This window comes from Varanus komodoensis, unplaced genomic scaffold (assembly GCF_004798865.1).
Source record: "Varanus komodoensis strain SLA01 unplaced genomic scaffold, ASM479886v1 scaffold75, whole genome shotgun sequence".
Lineage (NCBI taxonomy): Eukaryota > Metazoa > Chordata > Lepidosauria > Squamata > Varanidae > Varanus > Varanus komodoensis.
In genome coordinates, this window is record NW_025336416.1 from 3070223 (window position 1) to 3088556 (window position 18334).

The 18334-nt window shown below is 44.9% G+C and overlaps 1 protein-coding gene across 3 annotated transcripts in view; it reads left to right on the forward strand.

Moving 5' to 3' along the window:
• Window positions 1-18334, forward strand: part of ZFAT (zinc finger and AT-hook domain containing) — an 84118-nt gene that overhangs the window by 49064 nt on the left and 16720 nt on the right. For all 3 annotated transcript variants that reach the window (XM_044452871.1, XM_044452870.1, XM_044452868.1), the window contains 4 exons: window positions 1042-1215; window positions 3975-4063; window positions 10773-10911; window positions 17087-17205. In XM_044452871.1, the coding sequence (XP_044308806.1) occupies window positions 1042-1215; window positions 3975-4063; window positions 10773-10911; window positions 17087-17205 (521 nt within the window). The remainder of the gene's footprint in view (window positions 1-1041; window positions 1216-3974; window positions 4064-10772; window positions 10912-17086; window positions 17206-18334) is intronic.

Consider the following 18334-nt stretch of genomic DNA (forward strand, 5'->3'; position numbering starts at 1 on the left):
TGCGTGACACAAGCAGCCTCTGGAAGTCTCCTGCTGCATCTTATTTTGGAGTCAAAGCAAAGTTTATGCAAATCAATGGCTTGTGTCTCATCTGGTTCAAAACTGCATGTTTTGTGATTTTCTGCCTCAGCAGATAAGTCAAGAGTTCTTCAGTAATTAATACTTGAACCCCTTTTGTTTAGGAATTAATGACTCATCATTAGTCCGGTGGGTATTCTTTCCTAAAACATCTCTATGCACAGAAAGCTAAATGAAAATATTGCTGTCATCTCAGCAAAGGCTGCAAATTTGAGTTCTGGATTTTGACACATTTCCAGAATTTCTTGGTGGAAACATTTCAAGTGCTCCGCCCTGCTGGGCAGGGGCTCCCACAAGGTGGCCGTCAGCCTGAACATGCAGGGACAAGAGGACACACCCTTGCCGAGTGGTCCCACGGTCTGCAAATTCTGATCAGGGAGCAATGGAAGAAGGGAAAAGAGCAGGCATCCTTTTAGGGCCAGATGAGATCATTTCGGGGCTAAACTGCATTTGTGGCATGGTTTGCAGTGCAATGGCTGTTCCCATTTTAAACCAAGCCAGCGTGGGGTTCCCCGTGCCAGTTCAGGACTGTGACTTGCAGGGGGGCTGTAACCCTCTGTCCGCATTGCTGTCCCCTTGGCACTCTCTTCCTGATGGAGGTCCTATCTGCAAAGCAAGGGGGTTGTTTATTTATTATACTTATTTAAAACTTTTGTAGACTGTCCCATTACAGAAGTCTTGGGACAGTTTAACAATACAAAATGTGGAAAAAAAATTAAAACACTGCATCCTAAAATTTAGCTGCTAGTAGTAGTAGTAATAATAAATAATAATAATAAATATAATTTAAAATGAGTTTAAAAATTATTCTCTCTTCACCTCCCAACATAGACTTCTGTTACCACATAGAAGTAACTTTCTGAGGGATGACTAGTGCAGTTTGCTAAAGCTGGTTGTCCCAGCAAGGTGTACGACGAGCCGGCTCCACCGAGTATTCATCCAGCTTAACCCCACTTTCTCTAGGCATCAAGCCCTTCAAGTGTTCTCTCTGTGAATATGCCACTCGGAGCAAAAGCAACCTGAAGGCCCACATGAACCGGCACAGCACCGAGAAAACCCACCTGTGCGACATGTGCGGGAAGAAGTTCAAATCCAAAGGCACGCTGAAGAGCCACAAGCTCCTGCACACTGCCGACGGCAAGTAGCTTTCCGCCGGGTCTGAAATTTCGGTCGGGGTTCTAAATACGGCCCTGCTGCAGGCACGCAATGAGCAAGGCATCTCTCGCGCACCTGTTGCCGACTCAGAGTGCACTTGCCCGGTGGAGAAATGGCAACAGCAGTTAGGTGGTGCCGCATCCGCGGATACAGAATTTGGACCGTGCTCCCTTCTTGCCTCATTGTGCGGAAAGGTATCCATTGTGCTGCTGCGGGTATTGGGAAAGCACAGTGACAAAGCAACAGTGATCTATGTAGCTCAACTGTCTTTTTTTTCCTCTTTTTTTAAAATAAGTTTATTTGAAATTATTATCCTAAAAAACTAAAAAAAACCCGAAAAACAGCATCAATCATCAAAACATCGGGCCTGCTGGGTCAGTCCCCACATCTTTTCCTTCTATTTATGATAACTTAAAAACATATTTAAATCTATATAAAGTCCCATTTCTCTAGCCAATGATAAAAAGAGTCCCAAGTTTGATAGAAGTCAGTATCTTCTTTCTCCTTCAATGACAAAGTCAATCTATCCATTTCTGCACAGTCCAAGATCTTTTTAAAAATCAGTTCATCGGTGGGTGGTTCTTCACTTTTCCAGTGTTGAGCAAATGCAATCCTCGCCACAGTGTAACTCAACTGTCTTGAGTGGAATCCTGGTACATCCTTCTGCACATCTCGATTTACATGCCAATGAATGTTGTTGTTTTTCGTTTAGTCGCAAAGTTGTGCCCGACCCGTCACGACCCCATGGAGAACATTTCTCCAGCTTCTCCTGTCCTCCACCTTCCCCTGGAGTCCACCCAAGCCCACACCCACCATCCCAGTGACTCCATCTAGCCACCTCATCCTCTGCCGTCCCCTTCTCCTTTTGCCATCAATCGTTCCCAGCATCGGAGTCTTCTCCAGTGAGTTGTTCCTTCTCATTAGGTGCCCAAAGTACTTGAGTTTCCCCAATTAATGGCACCTTAGCAAAAATGGCACCGTTTAAAAATGAGGTGTTCTGTTGCCGAAGTTCTTGCAAACACGCTGTTGATAACTTTCACCATTGCAGTGTCTGTGTGTGTGTGTGTGTGTGTGTGTGTGTGTGTGAGAGAGAGAGAGAGAGAGAGAGAGAGAGAGAGAGAGAGAGAGAGAGACAGAGAGTTTTAAGCTCTGTAAAGATATCCAAATATCCCTCTTGGAAATGCTGCTTTTTAAAATATGTGTGCCGTGTTTGATACCTGGTTTGAGTGCAAGAAGTTAGCAGTGTGCTGAATCAGACAAAAAGTTTTCCCAGTCCAGTTCTCTGTCTCCCGCAATTAGCTGGCCAGCTTTTTCAGCGGTCGGAAGGCCAACCAGCACACACACCACACAGCAACAGGGCTGTGCAATAGCCACGTCTGGGTTTATTGTTGTTCCTGTAACTAAAGAAGCTGAGAGTCTGATTTTTTCCTTAGTTCAATTAGACAGAAAACATTTTAAACATCAAGCTTTTTCTCTGCTCTGTTCTGCAGAAACTGTCATCTTTTATATACACTGCTCCCAAATTCCACTAACAACTTGGAATTTAGAGAAGGAAACCCACTTTCTTGACAAGTTAGTGTAGATTTGCCTTTTCAACTTGCACTTTTGGGTTCCCTTTTATGTTTCTGACAGCTTTTTTTGAAGGGGCTTCAAACAGCTTCTCTGTTCTGGTTATAAAGAAGGGGTGGGAGAAGAACAGCTCTCTGTGCAGGTTTAAATATGCCCTCTTCATACTCAGATTCTAACACAATTTTTCAAAAGCTGCGAGGGAAGAGAGAAAGCAAACCAATTTAGCATTAGAGCAGAGGCAAGGGGAATGCTTTAACTATCGTGAACTGCTCTGCAGTTTGGAATTGGACTGTGCAAAACTGAACAATTAAACAAATGATGGAGAGCAGAATATTAAAAGGATTGGCATAGAAGTTAATCCCTTGCAAGACTTGTAGGCATGTTCAGGGTTGTGAAATGAGAATCGGGGTGTAGTTGTTTATTCAGTCGAAAATAGAGGCTTTTGCCTCAGAGTGTAACGTATCCTGAAAATCTAGGCTGATAACCTCACTGCACCTAAACAGGGAATTCCTGGATATTTCAGAGCAGCCCTGGCTATCAGTATCTTGGGGGAAAAATAAATGTGTTGATGGAGATCTGCTCAGGATCTCCTGTTCTTTGCTTTAAAATGTTTTAAATTTGAAAGTGGCTTCTAGGGTAGGAGAGAGAGACAGATCAGGGGAGAGGTGCTGGGTCAGGTTAGCCCCCTTCCCTCAGCACCAGCCTAAATTCCCCAGCCCCAAATTTGCTGTTTGACCTGGTGAATGTCTTCTCCAGCAGAGCAAGTAGAAAATGGAAGTGGAGCTAGAGTCAGATTGGGAAAATGTTGCAGAGGGAAGATTAAAAGAACACTTTCCACAGTGCTGCTTCCTTAAACCCAGTTCACTCTCCCTCTGTGGAAGCTGTGGACTTAGAGAGAAAACCCTGGAGAGATTCTGTTCATGCACCTCCCGTGTCGTGTCTATTTACCCTTAGATTGTCTAACGAAAACCACAGTGGCCTCTGCAGCTGTAGATTAAAAGAATGCCGTGCACCTCCTGATTTGTGCATCCCTCAAAGAGATTAACATTTAGGTGTTTCCAAGGTTGCTGCCCCAAGGCAATTGCATATTCTCGAGAGCAACCTCATCCACTGTTTTCCTCTGTTGAGTGGGGCCCACCATCGCTTTCTGAACTGGTTGGTTTCTATTTCAGGAAAGCAGTTCAAGTGCACAGTGTGTGATTATACCGCCGCCCAGAAACCGCAGCTTCTTCGGCACATGGAGCAGCACGCATCTTTCAAGGTGAGAAGCCTGGCTCGGCTTTGTGAGTGGCCACGAGGCCAAGGAGGGACTGTGGATGCAGCCCGTACCTGCAGCACGGCCAGGGTTGTCGCAAACTGCTCCTGAGGTGGCAGGATCAGAATCCGGCAGTTTCTTACGTTAAGGCAGAAATTGAAGTGACACTGTTAACTATTCTGTAGGGACTGTGTCGCCTCACGTCGGAAGTCACATGCTTCCATTCTAGGTTCAGAGTGGCCCATGCCGTAGTTTACCGTCAACCACTTTTGTATTTGAAACAGACATAGGTGAATCTTCATGTGTGCCTCTAAACGCAAACCTCAGTGGAAACTGGCAGATCTTTCCCAGGACTGCATTTAGGAATCTGGGTGCCACTACTGAGAAGACCATGCCTTTCTTCCCTGCCAGTCAACTATGTTATGGCTGAGTGGGCCTTAGAAACAAAGCGGGTCAGAGGGCACCCCCCAGGCCATCTAGTCTGACCCCCGGCTCCAGCCAGCTCCATTCACGACATGTCCACCATGTGGACGTCCAGCCTATCCTTGAACACCCTCACCGTTGGGGCCTCAGCAACCTCCCGAGGAAGCCCATTCCACACCCCCGGGGTCCTGACTGTCAAGAAGTGCTTCCTGGCATCCAAACTGAACCTCGATTCCTTGAGCTTGGCTCTGTTGGAGCACGTCCTGCCTTTCTCTGCAGGGGAGAACAGGTCTCTCCCCACCTCCATGGTCATCGGACAAGCTTCATCATTGACTATGCAGCAATATTCTTGTGGGATGCTTTGGTAGTTTTTAAAGCAATGATGAAAAATGCCACAGCAGACCAAATTTCCTCTTCCAAGTTACAGGAACTGAGGTTGTTCTGTGCAAATGGCTACACTGTTGGTGGAGAGAGAGGAGGATTTCTGGAAGGAGTGAAGGAATTGGATAATTGGTTCTTAAGAGTGCAGCTAAGGAGAGTGAGTAAATACGGGGGTTCAGGAAGCATTCCTGCTCTTCTTCAGTTCTCATAGGAGAATGGGGAAAGCAATTAGTCTCAATGGTGCTTTTTTTAGTCCAGCTGCCACAGAATGGAATTAAGAGCAGTTTATTCATTTAGATTTTGAATTTGCCCTATGTTCAAAGTCTGAAGGCAGATGGCCCTGCAAAATAATAAAGCAATTTGCAGTCAGCCAAAACTTTCATCTTTATTAAAGACGATGAAAAATTGTGTTTGTTCTTGCTTACAAAGACATTTAATATCTGGTCTTTAAAGAAAACAGCTTCTCATTCTTCCGTGATTAATGAGCACTCTGCTGGGAACTTCTATATTAACTCCACTAAAAAAGAAGGAACTCGAGTGTGATTGTGGTGTTGTGTCACTCCTGTTCGAGGAGACACTAAAGCACACTGGCACGCCTGTACTGCACTGACGGATGCGTAGCCTTTGCCAGGCTGTGTTCATCTGAGAGCCTGGCCCTTGGCATGCAGTGGTGCTTACTTCTGAGTAGACCTGTATAACCTCTGCACCACCAGTAACATACAAACATAGAAACAGAGCAAGTCAGAAGGGGCCTCCCGGGCCATCTAGTCTGACCCCCGGCTCCAGCCGGCTCCGCTGACGACATGCCCACCATGTGGACATCCAGCCTATCCTTGAACACCCGCACCGATGGGACCTCAACCACCTCTCGTGGAAGCCCATTCCACACCCTTGGGGTCCTGACTGTCAGGAAGTGCTTCCTGGCATCCAAATGGAACCTTGGCTCCCTGAGCTTTGCTCCGTTGGAGCGCATCCTGCCTTCCTCTGCAGGGGAGAACAGGGCTCTCCCTACCTCCGTGTGACACCCCCTCACATACCTGCATGTCACCAACAGATCCCATCTGAGTCTCCTCTTCTCCAGGCTGAAGAGACCCAGTTCCCTCAGTCTCACCTCTTACGGCAAACCGGCCACCAACCTTGTGGCCCTACGCTGCACTGACTCTAACCTGGCTGTATCCTTCCTGTAACAAGGGGCCCAAAACTGAGCACAATGCTCCAGTTGCAGGTGCACCAGAGTCGTATAGAGTGGTAGTAATACCTCTCTCAATCTAGAAGCCACGCTTCTGGCTATGCAACCAGTAATCAAGCTGAATGCCAGTTGAGAAACACTGAATGCACATGAAACTCAGCTGATAGATGTACTCCTGCATCTTTAAAGGAGGCATCTTTTAAAAACGTGCAAAATTTTTGTGGCCTTTAGTAAGTGCACATTTAATGGACAAGATGAATTTCAGAACTGATTAGCAGCACTGTGGACTATTGAAATGCCTAGGAGAGGATGAGCCATGTTGGTAGATGCAAGACTGAGAGCGGCCAATTGTGTCATGCTGGGCAATGAGGCTTCTTTAGGAAAGGACAGAAGGAGCTTCACCTTGAAGGACAGGAGCTAACTTTTGAGCTACCTGTCGTGTCTACAGTGAAGTGTTGTCATTTGGAAAGGTAACATGGGGTGGTTGGGAGAACTGCCAGGTGGAGCTGAGGGATGGAGCAAAAAGGTCTGGAACCAAGGAAAATGGGCAGAAGAACAACCCTGAACAATAGCAGAGATGAGTTTTCACTGACCGTAGAACGATCTGCTGCAAGCGAAGGCCCGCTAGATGTTTTCCAGCATTCCTGCCCTTGGCCTTGCTGACTGAGGCGGAGGGGAGTGGGGTTGCGAGACATCTAGAAGGAGCTGACTTGTGGAAAGCTGCTAAGAAAATGAGTTTAAGGTGATAATGGAAACACAGAGGTTGAAATTCATATGCAGACCTTGTGACCCCAAGAAAGTATTTTAATTCCTTCATTATGGGTTCATCCGTGATATTTGACATATTTTTATTTGTTCAAATCGAATTTTGTAGATTTATTTCCTGAGTTCCAGACTGAGTTCCCAAAGGCATTCATAATATCCTTAAAGCATAACATTTTAAGTGTTTTTAAAAGTATGTTAAACCCTTTTATTTCATTTTATTTCAACTTTGATGCAGTAGCACACTCTTTGAGACAATAACTTTTTCTATTTAGAATTCTGTGTGCTAAATTAGAAATATATATAATTTCAAAACACATGTAGAGGAAATGACTGAAGAATGTTTCAGAGGGATGAAAAAGATCAGAAGGATTTATGGTTTATCACAGTAATTAAAGCGGCATGCCTTTGTCCTTTTATTTATTTATTACATTTCATTTTTAATCCACCCAATAACCAACAGTGCTGAAACAAAATAAAAAATACAATGCAAATATTTAAAAGGATAAAACTGTATAATGAACAAGAAACATCACAGCAATAAATAAAACAGCAAAAATAGCCTAGTACCAGGTGTCTAAACATGCCGGAGAGAAAAGTAAGTTCTTTGCCTGGCACCAGAAAGATAATAGCACAGGTGCCAAACAAATATCTTTAGGCAGTTTGTTCCATAAGTGGGATGCCAGCACCGAGCAGATCATTTCTTGTGTAGCTGCCCACCTAGCTTTTTTGGCAGGTGTACCTGGAGGAAGGCCCTGAATATGAGCTGAGCAGGTTCATGCAGAAGGAGATGCCCCCTTAGATAGCTCGGTTCCAAACCGTTCAGGACCTTAAAGGTCAACAACAGTCCTTTGGACTGGTGTCAGGAATAGACCCGAAAGCCAGTGCAGCTAACAAGTACAGGCATTGCATGGCTGCTTTGGCTGGTCCTAGAGAGTAACCCGGCAGCTCTAATTTATACCAAGCCTGTGAATCCTCTTCCAGGTAGCCCCTTGCACAAGGCATTGCAGGCATCCATCCAAGAGTTTATGAGAGCATAGAGAACTGTTGCCAGGCTATCTATTCCAGGTAGGGTCTCAGCAGGTATATCAAGCTAAGCTGATGAAAGTGTTCCTGGCCACTGAGGCCTTCTGAGCCTCAAGGAGCAGTGATGGATCCAGGCATATCCCCAAAAGGTGTGTTTGTTCTTAAAGGGGGATACAGCCCTGTTCCAGGTAGGACCTCTTAACAACCACTGAACTGGGTAGAGAAAGCACATGCTCCCTCTGCCTCTGTCTTGTCCGGCATCCACTTCAGCTTGTTGGCCCTCACCTAGTTCACACCCCTGCTCAGGCACTCGTTCAGGATGCCTACTCCCTCCTCTGTGTTTTCTGAAAGGGCGAGGCAGAGGCGGATGCCATCGTCATATTGAAGGCCCTTCAGTCCACATCCCAGAATGAGATCACCTCCCTCTGCGGCTTCAAGTAGATGTTTAATGCAATGGAAACATAGCAAGTCCGAAGGGGCCACCTGGGCCATCTGGTTTGAGCCCCAGCACAAGCAGCTCTGCTCTGCTCATATACTGTCCAACGTGTGGTGTGCAGTCTTTCCTTGAACACCCTCAGTGATGGGGCCCCTGCCACCTCCTCTGGAAGCCCATTCCATTTCCCAGGGGTCCTAAGCATCAGGAAGTACCGCCTGACATCCGACCTAAAGCCCAGTTCCTTCAGCTTTGCCTCACTGGACCGCATCCTTCCCTCCACCAGAGGGGAGGACAGGTCACAACCCTCAACCACAACATCCCTTCTGAGTTGCTTCAATATCCCCGCGGAGGCTCCTCGTCTCCAAGCTGAAAAGTCCCAGTTTCCTCAATCACATCTCGTATGGCATCCGCCCTGCCCACAACCTGGCCACCATCCTTGTGACCCTGGGATAATATTAGACCCTGTGGAGTAGAAGAGTCATCTCCCAGCACCACCTTCTGGAAGGGGACACCATGTATGAATGGAACCACTGTGAAACAGGATCAACCCAGACAGCTGCTTCTGAAATAATTCTTGCTGGCCTGGATGCCTGAGAATGTGCAAGGAAAGCCAGTAATGCTGTGAGGGGTTTGTTGGTGTCAAGCCCCACCGATCCCTCATGTGAACAAAATGGACCATCACAGTAACCCATGGAAGTTTTCTATAGTCAATAATATCAAAAACTGTTGAGAACTAAACGGCTGAGGGAATAAGTCATCCACCAAGGTGATCAAAGCTGTTTCTGACCCCAAACCAGACCTAAACCCAGATTGGAATGGTCTAAATATATTTCAAGACTGCTTCAATTTAAGAAGCCATCGCTCTGCCTAGAACCTTGTTAAATAGGAAGCTTAAAGTTGGGTAGGAAACTCCTGATTTACAGGCATTCCCTGTTCCGTGACTTCTATTACCTTTCTCCATCATTTCCGCATTGGTAGAATAGGAACATGAATAGCTAGTTCTCGGAGTTTTTGTGTACTCAAACCATGTTTCAAAAATGTTAATGCATCATTATACTCAGTATTCGAGTCAGCAAACCTATTTACATGGATTTATTTGAGGTCTCCAAAGGGAATTTTGTTGGACATCTGTACTGATTGATTTTTCTGAAGTGATTAATTTTTGCAAAGCGTAAGATCCCATTTTAGCTGGACTAGCTCTGAAGTGAGTTAAGGAGCAGTGGTAATTCTGAGCTTTAGTTCCCAAGCAAGGCATTTGTTTGTAGTGAAAAGCAATATTCGGATAGGTAAATAGAGCACATCTTCTTGCCTTCTTCCCCAAGCACTGCTTTGTTTGTGGTAGGCAGAGTCTCTGAAATCCCAGAATCAATGTGGGGAAAGGCAACATGGTGAGCGTCACGGACAGGAGCTTCTAGCTCTGTATCAAGGCAGGCAATGTCAAGGGCTTGGGTGCTTACCACACCTCCCCAGACCAACTGGTTGTTGCTCCCACTCCTGCTGCCAAATTTACCATCACGGCAAGAAAAATCATGGCAGCTTAGCAGGAAAACAAAGATGGCACGTGCCATCTTTCTCTACTAAATTGGCATGGTTTTTGCTGCTTCATGTGCTCGGTCCAGCGGTAACAGTCGGGGGGAGAACATGGCGAAGACTCCAGGAGGGTGCAGGAAATCTGCGGGCTGCATGTTACACACACCTGCCCTAAGCAGAATGTGTGGACCACCTCCCTCAAGACGGCATGTAGGAGGTTGTCTCAGGGGACAAAGGAAAAACAACTGTGGAGGCAAACTTTGGACGGTTGAGCTGTGGGTCACACCACGAGTTGGAAAGACTCTTACTAGGTTGGCAAGAAGCACAGTAGCAGATGGTGCACCATTGGCCAGTGGCCCTGCCAGTGGAAAGGGGGTGACACATTCTGTGGATTGTGTGACCAAGGTTATCCTGCTCAGATGTAAAAGGATGCATCTCAAACTGAGCATTACATTTCTGTGTGTGTCCTGCAGCCACTACCCAACACCACCTACTGCTTTGTCTATCAGGGAAAGAGATTCCGGAGCAAGTGATGTTCTTGGGCTGCTGTCCGATCCTTCTGCTGCGGCATGTTCTATATCATGGAAGTTTTGTGTGCCATGGAAGCCTGGTTGTTCGTGCGATAAACAGCTCCAGGTTAACCTGAGGAGAAGCCATGGGTTAACTTGGGGTTGTTAAGTATGCAAACAATCCTAAGTGTACCCGTACAGATGACAAGGGAACCACCTTCAAATGTGACATTCAAGGGCTGATAATGGAAACCAGGCATGGTCCCTATGCAGCTCTCAACCTGTGGGTTACTTAACAGCTGGGCAACATCCTGCAATCTGAACAAAACCATAAGGAGGCTGATCCAACTCACATTATGATCAAGCCAGAAATCTTGATCTCTGGGCCTTGTACCTCAAGTGCTGTTCTAAACCAGGAAGTAAGTATGGCTACTCAATGTCCTTTTTCCCCTTCTCTAGCCTTTCCGGTGTGCCCACTGCCATTATTCCTGCAATATATCTGGTTCTCTGAAAAGGCATTACAACAGGAAACATCCCAGCGAGGAATACGTTAATGCAGGCTCTGGAGAACTTGCTGCAGAAGCTCTTCTCCAACAAGGTAACCTGTTTGTTCTCGAAGCACAATGCAAGAACACTTCTGCAAATTCAGAGACCATTTGTTTTCTGTTGGAGGGAACATGCTGCAGTTGGCTGAAATTTGCCACTCACGAATGGTGATGGAATCTTTCTCCCCCTGCCTGGGGAGTGACTTTGGCACCCCTTACAGGAAAGAAAAGTGCTTCACAAGCATTATGGGAGAATTAAAATCCACATGAATGAGAACTGAATGGAGTCCGATACCCTGTTATGGATCAGTTTGGAAAATCCATGCAGGTTTAAATTCCTACATCACACATCTGTTTCTTCAGGGGAACATTGCCAAGGGCACTCCTGAAGCAAAACAGTCATTTCTGTATTTGAGAAGTGGTACAGCGTGGCAGGATCAATCCAGTTCTACCTTTATATATTTTTAAATTTCCACCTTTGTGTAGGCCTGGCACATCTAAGCATGAATGTATTTTTAGTCTTGATTTCTGGAGAACCAGTTGCACAGAATTGCAGTGTTTGGTTCCATAGACAGCATGGAGCAGAGCGAGCAAGGCTGACATACAGATCATTACATGAAAAGCCAGCCAGATCTGCTCTGTGTCACTTGTGCATCATTTCTGGGGGTTAAATCCTGCTTGGACTCGAAGTATCCCTCTCATGGAGCTTCGCCACTCATTTCATTCCTACACACATTCCTGAGATGTGAGTTCAGTTGGACCTGATTTCCAAATGATGAGTTGAGCATCGGAGTTGTGAGTTTTTAAGCTTGTTTCAGGACTGCATACTATAAAGTCTTCTGTTGTGATAATCACTAAAAGGTCAGAAGATGAGGGAAGTAGGGGAATGTATGTTTTTCTTTTCAAAGTGTCTATGTTTCTAAGTCCTATGGTTTTTAAGGGTTTTGTAGAACACTGTAGAATCTGGACGCACCCACAAATTAGATAGTTACATGTTCAAGTGATGGGCATTAATCTCCCAAGAGATGTTTGCTGTTGGCGTAGTTGGTAAGCTGGCAGCACAACTCACTAACTTGTGGAATATGAAACGGATTTAAAGATTCAGGAAATAACCTAGCACATAACATGCCTGCGAGTGGGAAAATAAAGGCAGCCAAATTAGATTGCATTGTGCTTGAAAATGCTGAGCTGTTTGGGAAAGCTGACTTTCTTATTCTACTCCTTACAATGTCTACATGTTCACCCCCATGTTGAATGACAAAAAGCAGAACTTCCCCTCCCCTTAAAAAGCATCTTGTGGGGATTTTAAAATTTCCTTTTTTGTTACACTAGAATAGATGCCAGAATAACTCTGCAGCTCTAGATAATGAATAAAACATCATTCTCCCAAGCGTGACATTTTAAAAGCATTTCCAAATTATTATTATTCTTTTTTTTTTTCTTTATTTTTGGCAAACAATTCACGTCTATCAGAAGTGCTAATCCATGTTGCAACAGCATGGAAATGGTGACACAAGCCGAATGCATTCAGAAACTACACGGTGTCTCCCCTGCAAAGATAGGAGCAGGAGACAAAACTAACACGAAAGCCGTATTGTGACATTGCGGGAGGGGTCCAGTTTTGGGAAGTGATGGAGAAGACAGTCACCTTGCGGTGCCTTCTGGAAGAAGGCATTTCTTGCAACATGAACCTTTCAAGGGTTGTAGCTCCATGGCAGAGTGCCATGCAAAGAAAGGGTTCCAGGTTCAAACTCCGACGTTGCCAGATAATTCTGAGAAAAATCCAGGGGCAAGGCTGCCTCCAGGATCAGGTGCAGCTTGTCTCCGAAGACCGGTCTTCGGGGCATGACAACAAGAGAAGGCCTCCATCCTTGTTTTGTGGGCTTCCTATAGGCCTCTGGTTAGCCACTGTGAGCAACAGGGTGCAGGGCTCAATGGACCTTGATCCAGCTCACGGTCTTCCTTATGCCTGGAGAGCTCCTGCAAGCCAGTCAGTGTAGACCCAACTGAATTAGACAAACCGGGGTTTTGACTGGTTCGCTGGCAAGCACCAATTTCATCAGATGCATGGTTAGCCAAGATGTTCGGCTGCAGAGAAAGATGTATGTGTAAAAGCAGGAGAAGCTACTCATGCAAAAGAATGTAAAAGCACCATTCATCAAGTTTAATCATCCTTGGATAGAGATTATGAGGAATTTGTTTCAGGTTTTGATCAGGATTTACTAAGTTCTTATCTCCCTGACTGAACATGGACTCAAATGCGATCTATTTTCAAAGACCGTAGGTTTCCAAGCTTGCAGTGTGATTTGCAGACCAAAAATTATCGGTTGGACAGCATCCATCTATTTGGAAAATGCACACAAATACTTTCTAATCACTGGGAGACGAATGTGTGCATTCCAAAGAAGTGCAGAATTAATGTGCATATTAGGGAAAAGCACATGGAAATACTTGCACATTTTCATGCAAAAAGAAAAAGTGAAGGTTGCAGTCAGACATGGACATGAGATGGAGCAAACTTCAGGGTGGTACCTGAAGAACTTTGGCAAGCTCAAGTTTAGCTTGTATGCACATTCCCAGCAGAAGACAAGAATGTAACTAGGTTTGTTGAATGTATGCTGGATTTAATTCTTCTCTAAATACGCATGAAAGCGGGTCAAATGTCTTTAAAAGATAAAGGCACACCCAGTTCTTTGCCTCTGACAAATGAAACATTTAGTACTGATCAGCGGGGCAAGTTTGATCTGTTTTCAACAAACTGATTCATTCCAGTTATCTGGATCCAAATATAACAGGCCATTCTTGAATCAAAGTCTTCCAAGCCTCGTGGCCAGCTTCCAATTACCTCCCCACAGCCCCATGACTTAGGTAGCAGGGGATGACCTCTCCTAGAACCAGGTGTCCAGCAGAACATTTGTCTTCTGAGCATTTATAGCAAGTCATGTCCTAAAGTCCTAAATCTGCAGTTTGTTTTATATGTCATTTGTACTGTCTGGTTGGGATCACAAAGATACACTAAATTGATGTAGGACTCCCCTGCCATTTCTCAAATATCAGCCAAAGATTCCAATGACTTTTTTCTCCCTACCATCAAAAAGGTAATTAGGGATATTGGCACTGTAATTAAAAAACAAAACAAAGCACCTGCTTCTCCGTGCAGTAAGCCTACTTGATGGGGAAACAAGGGATTCTGCTTATTTCTGGGCTTGCTTTTAGAACAAAAATCCCTGTGGCACAAGGGGTCACTCCCATTGGTGCAACACAGTTTGCAGAAGAGAGGGATCCCATGGGACATGGGTTGCAGTAATTCTAGCAAGTTTCCCCATGGGAAACTTCCATACCACCCCACCAACTCTAATCTGAACTCAAGGAACCTTAAGCAATCATATGGACCATGTGGAAGCCTTATAAGTAAGGCCATAGGAAACCTTATAAAACATGTGGCTGTCTATGCCATCATTCCCGTACAGATCCTTAGGGTGTTTTTGGTTTCTTATTGCCCAGGACTCACTTTCGTTTGAGACCCTTGGATATTAAACATGATTCCAAGGGACAATTAATACATTTTGGGGGCTGGGGAAAACAACACTGGGATTTCTCAGCTGGCATTTCAGGAACGTGAAATATTTTAATATGATTTGACTATGTACACTGGTGTCAGAAGTAGATAAGGTATGTCATTCAATGACCTTTTTTTCACTATATTGCCACAGTATTTAATGAATTGGGTAGAAATTAATTTTCTTTAGCTGTGATGTCAATTAACTGGCTCACAGTTTTATGCTACTGACTCAATTGCAAACTTCCATTTGTTGCGCCTTAATTAAAGTCACAATGACAAAGGTGGCCATTTTAATTAACAGGGTGTTATTGTTACAGTAATTTTAATTTAAAAGAAATATAGAAAGGTCTTTCTTCTAATTGAGTTTTTATTAAGAGCGTGATATGGAATGAATATTTCATTTCAGATTTGGTAACTGATGTTATCTTTGTCCTGTCCTGCGCTAAAGGTACTTGGAATGTCATGCACTGTTGCATATTAAGTCATTTGACAGAGAAGCAATTCCAATTCCGCATAAAGTCAAGCAGCCTGCATTGTCTAATGCATTTGCAGATAATAGATGGTTCTTAGAAAATCCTTGAAGATTAATAAATGTCAGCAGAAGAGCCTGACTTTAATTCGGTTGTACAAGCAAATTAGAGAAATGAATTCCGTTCCAAAATAGGAACCCTCTTGTTGGTTAAATCCCATTTATAGGAGCTTGGCTTAGAGTGGGAGAATACTGGTCCCAGTGGCATGGCACCTGGACTCATTCCTGCATCCAGCCAGGGATGTGGCGTCCAGGTGTGGAATCACAACATGATGGCAGCTACCCATGTGGCATCCACTGCAGGATCCAAGGGGTGGGTGACCCGAGGAGGACTTTTGCTCTGGCTCTCAGAGCCAACCAGTAGTAGATGCGGGCCACCCATGGCACAGGGTTGCACGTTAGCAGAATAACGGAGCTATTTCTGAAATCTGCCTTCAGGACTGTGTCTGTTCTTTCAGGGGTTTTTTCTTTGCTTGGTTTTGTTTTTGAAGGTCCAGCAGAACGGAGTCCATTTTCTGGGTTTATCGCCCTCATTCGCAATCAATGCATGCTGTACATGAACTTCTCTGCCATGCTTTTAAAATAAGATCTGATAGGGAAGGGACTTAGCTGAGAGCTTGAGGCTATGTTTTGTCTTAATAAGCAGAACAAAAGGGCATTTTCTAACAAGTTCTGGCCTTTTTATCATAAGAGTTCACGATTTCAGGGCTTCCTTTGAATCAGGGCAAACTTTCCAGTCTGGAGCACACATGCAAATCAAAGAGTCTGATCAATTGCCAGATACTTTGAGAAAGGAACTAGGACCTAAATAAATTCCCTTTGAAGGGGGGAATATAATGGTCACAGCAGATTCGACCCATTTCTGGTTGATGCAAAAGACTTAAGAAAATTGTCATACAGGTGTGTGCATACACACGACAGTGTGCAGCACATTATTGCCTAGAGCAAAAGAATCCAAGTATCTCTTCTGCCTCGGTAGTTATAGAACTGGCAATTTGCTGCCATTTAATGGTGCTTCAAAGCTATTAATGACATAATGGTGGAGAGTCTGACTGGATGAGAAATATACATAAACGGAGACTGATGGCAAGGCAGGTTTACACTCCTTGGCATTTAAACATTGCCTGGGTTTGTTTATCAAAATAACCCACCAGTTTTGGGGATGCTTCCACCCACAGTGGGAACAGCCAAGCAGCCCTGAGATTCTATGTCCCGGGTTGGTTATCGTGGCTTCCAGGGTCCAGATCTCCTTATCTCTCCTAGCAAGTCACAGAAAGATCCCATTCCTGGGCTGACTCACTTTTTATCTTTTGTCGCTAGTTGCAAAGTCGTGTCTGACCCTTTGCGACCCCCTGGGCAACACTCCTCCAGGCCTTCCTGTCCTCCACCATCCCCCAGAGTCCACTTAAGCAAACACTGACTGCTTCAGTGACTCCATCCTGCCACCTCATCCTCTGCCATCCCCTTCTCCTTTTGCCATCTATTGTTCCCAGCATCAGGGTCTTCTCCAGGGAGTCCTTCCTTCTCATTAGGTGGCCAAAGTATTTGAGTTTCATCTTCAGGATCTGGCCTTCTAAAGAGCAGTCAGGGTTGATCTCCTCTAGGACTGACCGGCTTGATCGCCTTGCTGTCCAAGGGACTCGCAGGAGTCTCCTCCAGCACCACAATTCAAAGGCCTCAATCCTTTTGCCCTCAGCCTTCCTTATGGTCCAGCTTCCACAGCCATCCATTGCAACTGGGAAAACCATAGCCTTGACTATACACACTTTTGTTGGCAGGGTGATATCTCTGCTTTTTAGTATGCTGCCTAGATTTGCCATAGCTTTCCTCCCGAGGAGCAAGCATCTTTTAATTTCCTGGCTGCAGCCCCCATCTGTGGTGATCTTGGAGCCCAGGAAGTTAAAATCTGTCACTACCTCCATTTCTTCCCCATCTATTTGCCAGGAGGTGATAGGACCGGTTGCTATGATCTTAGTTTTCTTGATGTTGAGTTTCAAACCAACTTTTGCGCTCTCCTCATTTTTATCTTTAATGGTATGATTATGTCTCAACTGAACATCACTGAGGGGGTTCCGATGTCCCACCAGGAACAAAAGCTGTGTTAATTTCTTCTTGGTCATGTTATTCCTTCCCCAAGGTGGTATCAAGTGCCCGGTGTGCAATTTTGTGTATGGTACAAAATGGGAATTCAACAGGCACCTCAAAAACAAACATGGACTCAAACTCGTGGAGCACGATGGGGAGACGAAATGGGAGGTAAGTTCAAATGGTGACAGGTTTTCCTGGACCATTGTTTTCTAGAGTGGTAGGGCGAAAGAGAAAATTGAAATAAAAGGTGAATATTAAGGCATAAACTGCCTTACAACATGAAAAAATCTTCAATATTCTTCAGTAATCTCTTGCATGTGTAAATATCAACTATCTGCCAAAAGAACCCGCATATGCGTATGTATGTGTGTATGTATCCTGCACTCTCCATTTTGTTGGCTGGAAAAGTTATAAGATATTGTTGGCAAATAAGTAAATAACCATATAATGAAATGCCATTCCCCAAGCCATCTGCTGTCTCTCTGCTCAAGCTGAACAAGCTGAACTGAAACTTAATTCAAACAAGACAGATGTGCTGTGGGTTGGGAAATCTACAGATCTGGTTGTTAGTTTTCAGTTATCCTTGATGTGGCTTTCCTCCTCCTAACAGGGAAGGTTTGCAGTTTAAAGTGTTCCTGGATATGGTGCTTTTTTAGGGGCACACATAGCAAATTCTTGACCAATCAACAATAAAACCCATATTTAAAACAGTCAAACCTCAAAACATTGGGAAAATAAAAAGGTTTTAGCCTGGTGCTGAAAAGAATAAAGTGATGGTGCCAGGCAAACCTCTCTGGGGAGCATATTCCACAATCGGGGTGCCACTGCAGAGAAGGCCCTTCTCCAGGTAATACACATTATCGGCCTTTAGTCAATGGGAGAAGTGCAATTTTTTTAAAAAATGCACACACCGATGTGCAGTTTCCCTGCTTGAACCAAAAGGAGAACAGCTCAAAAACAGAAATGAGGCAAACCAAGCTCTGAAGCAGGGTTCACAGAATCTGGGTGAGTTTAAGCATCTCTTGTTCTCTTACCTGTGCCTTAGAGCAGGAAAGAACAGCCATGACCAAATGGGAGAAAGGGCAGGTAACAAGGCCTCAGCAGACTGGATGGTATCAGGGGTCTGGGGAGACCCCCAACATTATTGGTTCCCCAGAGATGCATTAGGAAAATGATCCTCACATTGGAGAAGGCCTGCACGCTGCAAAGCTTCTTCGCCTACCTCTCCCTCCTCCCATAGAGGAAAGATCAGGATCAGGTAGGGCTGCCCTGGATGGGCCAGCCGTGGGAGAAGTGC